This window comes from Chinchilla lanigera, unplaced genomic scaffold (genome assembly GCF_000276665.1).
Source record: "Chinchilla lanigera isolate Chin_1 unplaced genomic scaffold, ChiLan1.0 scaffold00105, whole genome shotgun sequence".
Classification (NCBI taxonomy): domain Eukaryota; kingdom Metazoa; phylum Chordata; class Mammalia; order Rodentia; family Chinchillidae; genus Chinchilla; species Chinchilla lanigera.
Genome location: NW_004955506.1, coordinates 5,720,353 through 5,724,514, shown reverse-complemented (window position 1 = coordinate 5,724,514; position 4,162 = coordinate 5,720,353). Strand labels below are relative to the sequence as shown.

The window sequence follows — 4,162 nt, the reverse complement described above, 5'->3', positions numbered from 1 at the left end:
AAAATGTTCTTTCCCCACCTTTCCTGCTAACTTGAGGATGCTCAAAAATGCCACAGGGTGGCCAACCATCGTACCTTTCTGGTCCCAGAATTTGATGCCTTGGGTCCAAAGAATTCTCGAGGTGTCATGGTGTCCCTGGGGGAGAAGGCAGAGGTAAAGCAGGGGTTTGACTCAGCCCTGTCAGCAGGTCTAACAGACCCCTCAGCAGCTTCTGGGCTGATTCCTTAGCTCAGGTTCCAAAAGGTGTGCCTTTTTCATCCTTTTGCTTCCATGCTCTTATGCTCGTCTATATCTCTTCTTTAGGCTCAAAAATACGTAAGTTCTGCCCAGCTACATAGATCTCCAAATTAGGGGAATCCTTTGGTGAGGGGCAGAAATGTGACACACAGGGACAACGGAATGGTTAAAATGCAAAAGTAGAGCAAAGATTGCCGGTCCCCGGAACTGTGATGCTCTGAGGGGTCCCTACAGGCAAGCATTGGGTCCTTGCCCCTCAAGCTAGGTGTGTCACGTGTCCTACTTGAGGGTATGGCTCGGAGCCTGACTCCCTCGTGTGCACCCTGGCTCTACCACCTGCCTGCTGCACAGTCTTGGGCAGTCACTGAATTTCTTCACACCTCAGTCTCCCCATCTGTACAATTAGGAAGACCAGATTGAGTTCCTCTGATTGTTGAGAGGAGTCCAATAGAAAGTCTAGGTTACTGAATATGAAAGCACCCTCTTTGAATGTGGGTTATTGTCACCCAAAGGAGGGAAGCAAAGGACTTTGTGCCCGCCTCTTTCTTAGTCTCTTCTGGAGGGAGTTAAGGGGCTAATGTGACTACCTGCTCCCTACCCCCAATTCCTAGGCACTAGGTGGCGGCCCCTGCAGCAGGGCAGAGGGAAAGCAGGAAGGACAGAATAGGGGCATGGTCCATTCAAAGGGTGGCCAGCTTGCCCTGGCCCCTCTGTTACCCCAGCAGCCACAAGGAAGCAGATGGGGGACGACTGGGGACTGGCAGTTTGCAAGGAAGACAAAGGCTTCTTGTAGGTGTGAGACAGCTCAGCCACTCAGGAACCTGTGACCTGCCTCCCTTTGATTTCCCAGATTTCTTGTAAGACCCTGGAGGGGCTGCCCAGAAAAAGCAGGGATGATCCTTTTCCCTGATCTCCTTTTCCCCCTCTGACTGGCCATGAGCGCATTTTGAACCCTTCTGAGGAGGAGCTAGGGCACAGTGCTCAACCTGACTGTCCATGAGAAGAACACACTGACGCTCAGCCCCCCTGTGTTCTGATCCGATCATTCCACCCACTCCCGAATCCCCATCAGGTGACTCCAGTGTGCAGGCAGATTTGAGAGCTGGGTGGAAGAACTGCTGAACAGGACAGACTTGACACAGGCGGGGGAGTTACTAGGTGGGGGATAGGACCCCTCACATAGGCAATTTGGTTTTGTTGCAGAGAACTCTCCCAGCCTCCAGGAAGCCTGATGTTTTCTCCAAGTATCCTTTGTAGTCCTGACTTCTCCCAAGAACTCAAGGGCTTCCAGCTACCTGCCTGGGTGCCTGCAGAGGCACAGGAAGAGGCTGGCCACCTGTGCCCCTCGAGGAGCTCTGACCAGCCTAAGGAGAAGCAATGCCAATGTCAGGCATTTCTCAAAACACTAAATTTCCTCAGCCTACTTCATATTCTTACTAATGTTGGTTCCTTTTTTTCTTTCTTTTCTTTTTTTTTTTTTGCAGAATAATGTTGACAGTAGATGCTGACAGTCCTATGTTGACTCATCTTTCTTTCACAATAAATAATTTTTTAAAAACAGGTCTGGAAATCTTCATGTCTGAGAGTCACTGAGCCACATTCCCCTGTGAGTAGATTTCCAGACTGGATTCCTCTTTCAGGTGCAGTAAGAACCCCTTCTTTGGGCTCCAGAGACTCTCTCACCGCCACTCTTCTTCCCGGCTGTGCCCGTAGCCAGTCAGGTCTGTTTGATGTCCCTAGCTGGAGGTCACACAGGCTACTGGTCCTACCCAGCATGCCATCTGCCTCTCATCCTCTGCTTTCCTGGACTAAATTATTCACCTCCCACAGGTAGGCTGAGTCCTGACCTGCCCAGGGTTTAAGGTGCAACACAAACATCACCAGGGTCTTGAGTCATACTAGATTTTGGAAAGAAGAACTTAAAATTTTTTTGCTCCTGAAGTTTAGTGGAGATATAATAACCCTCAGAAGGTTGTTTTAGGTACTTCCAGGATGTTAGGGACTTCAGGTATTAGCTGCTAGAGTAACCTTCCTACCGAGGAAGACTGGACACAGAATGCTCTGATGCATGTTTCCCATCACTTTGCAACCTGGATGTGTCCTTATCTCCTGAGAGCAGATGCTAATTTGGTTTTTGTTTGTTCCCTCTGGGACAAGGTTGCCAAGGAGCCTATAGGTGCGCAGGTGCGCAGAACTAGGACGGGAAAAGCTGATAGGATTCTACAGGAGCCTGGGGGTGCTCTTCTGGTCTCCCCAGCTCAGATTTGGGTACGGCTTGATCTGCCTGCCAGAAGCTTAAAGCTAAATCGTTCTGAGGCTTCTTCAGTAACTGGAACTATCACCTGCCAAAGGCAGGCTCTCAAGTTTCTCCTCGTGGGGCACTAATAAAAGATAGGTGCTCAGGGCAAGCAGCAGGGAGCTGAGTGAAGGAGGAGGCACGGGCAGGGGTCTCAGAAGGACCCAGAACTGGCCCGTTCCGCGGAGAGTCGTCCCTTCGCGGGATTGCACCCAGACCGGGCTTTCCCAGAACGGAGTAGAGCAGACACAGGCGGGAGAAGAGGAGGCAGGCAGAGCAGAGACCACAGTGAACAGGAAAGGCGGCTGGGCACCGCGTGCTTGAGGATCCTAGCAAAGTTAGAACCTGGGGGACTTGGTCTCTGCCCAAGTAGTAGAGCGCCCCCCCCCCCATCTGACGTTATGAAGAGCTCACGATTCACAAGGAACTTTTTATCCAATCCAGAGGACCCATCCAGATTTCGACAATAGAAGGTGTTTCTGATCAGGCTTGGAAGGAATTAACTAACAAAGGTGTCGGGGACAGGGCACTCGCGCGTGCAGGGCTCAGGTCTCTCTTGGACTCATGCAGAGGCCCTGGCGTCCCGGAAGGCAGGGAGATTAGCGCTGGGTGGGGACTCTGGGGACAAAGGGCCGCGGCACAGGCTCTACTGAGAGATATCGCAGAGGGGTAGGGGTGCACGCGGAGGGCGAGTTGGAGGCTGAAGGCACCTGAGAGAGCCTTGGGGCGCCTGAGGCGCCCTCCCCGCTTACCCTCTGCGCCCTCGGGTCAGCGCCTCCCAGCCCCTACCTGGCTCCGGACCAGGGCTCCGGGAACTGCTCCACCGGCGAGGAGTACAGGGCAAAGAGGATCCCTGAGCAGGCGGCGACGAGCAGGAGTAGTAGCCGGAGGAGTCGGCCGCGCGGGAGCCCCATGCGGTCCCAGCCCGCGGGCGCCCAGTCCCCTGCCCGCCTGCCCGCTGCACTACAGGGCGAGCGGAGAGGCCCGAGGGGGCCGGGCAGTTCGCGGAGGCGGTAACCCTGAGCTGCCAGGCCCTGCCCTGCCCTGCCCATCTCGTGCGGCCGCGGCGCCTTCCCGCCCTACAGCTCCCCCTCTGCCGGGACCAGGGCTCCAGAGGTCGCCGCACCTCCGGGGCAGGGCAGCGCGGCGGTCCCGGGCGGCCAGAGTGTCACCCCCGGAGCTGGAAGCCAAGTGCGCCCCCCAGGGGCTGCACCCTGCTGGGGAACTTAGCTGGCAACCCAACCGCTGCGCGCTGTCCACAATCCATTCCCCGGAGGCCGGCACCCGGGGCTGGGCAGGACGCTGTCCCCGCGGGGTCCAGGACCAACTCGCGCTAGCCAGGGGACAGGCTGGGTTCGGTGAGACGCCGCCACCTGCCGCGCGGGCTGCGCACTGCGCGCACCTGGGCCCGGGCTCCAGGCTTTTTGACGCCATAGGCAGGTGCACAGCCTGCAGGACTCCCCTCCGAAGGTCCGTCAGACCTGCTGGTTTGGGCTGGGACGCCTCTGGTCCAGTGCAGAACCTCAGGTGAGGGACCAGTTCAGTAAAGCAGCTGAAGGAGGTGAGGAGGATGGAGAACCCCCTCCCCTCAGCTCAGACTCAGCGTGGGGTAGGGAGCCTGCTGTTGGG

At 56.1% G+C, this 4,162-nt stretch overlaps 1 protein-coding gene across 2 annotated transcripts in view; it reads right to left on the bottom strand.

Moving 5' to 3' along the window:
- Window positions 1-3,946, bottom strand: part of St6galnac2 (ST6 (alpha-N-acetyl-neuraminyl-2,3-beta-galactosyl-1,3)-N-acetylgalactosaminide alpha-2,6-sialyltransferase 2) — a 23,235-nt gene extending 19,289 nt beyond the window's left edge. The window contains exons 1-2 of one of the 2 annotated variants that reach the window (XM_005407425.2): window positions 3,323-3,946; window positions 75-135 (exon numbers count right to left, since the gene is read on the bottom strand). In XM_005407425.2, coding sequence (XP_005407482.1) covers window positions 75-135; window positions 3,323-3,585 — 324 coding nt within the window. In that variant the 5' untranslated portion in view covers window positions 3,586-3,946. The remainder of the gene's footprint in view (window positions 1-74; window positions 136-3,322) is intronic. The other variant, XM_013506078.1, reaches the window with a different exon arrangement.
- Window positions 3,947-4,162: the final 216 nt, after the last annotated feature.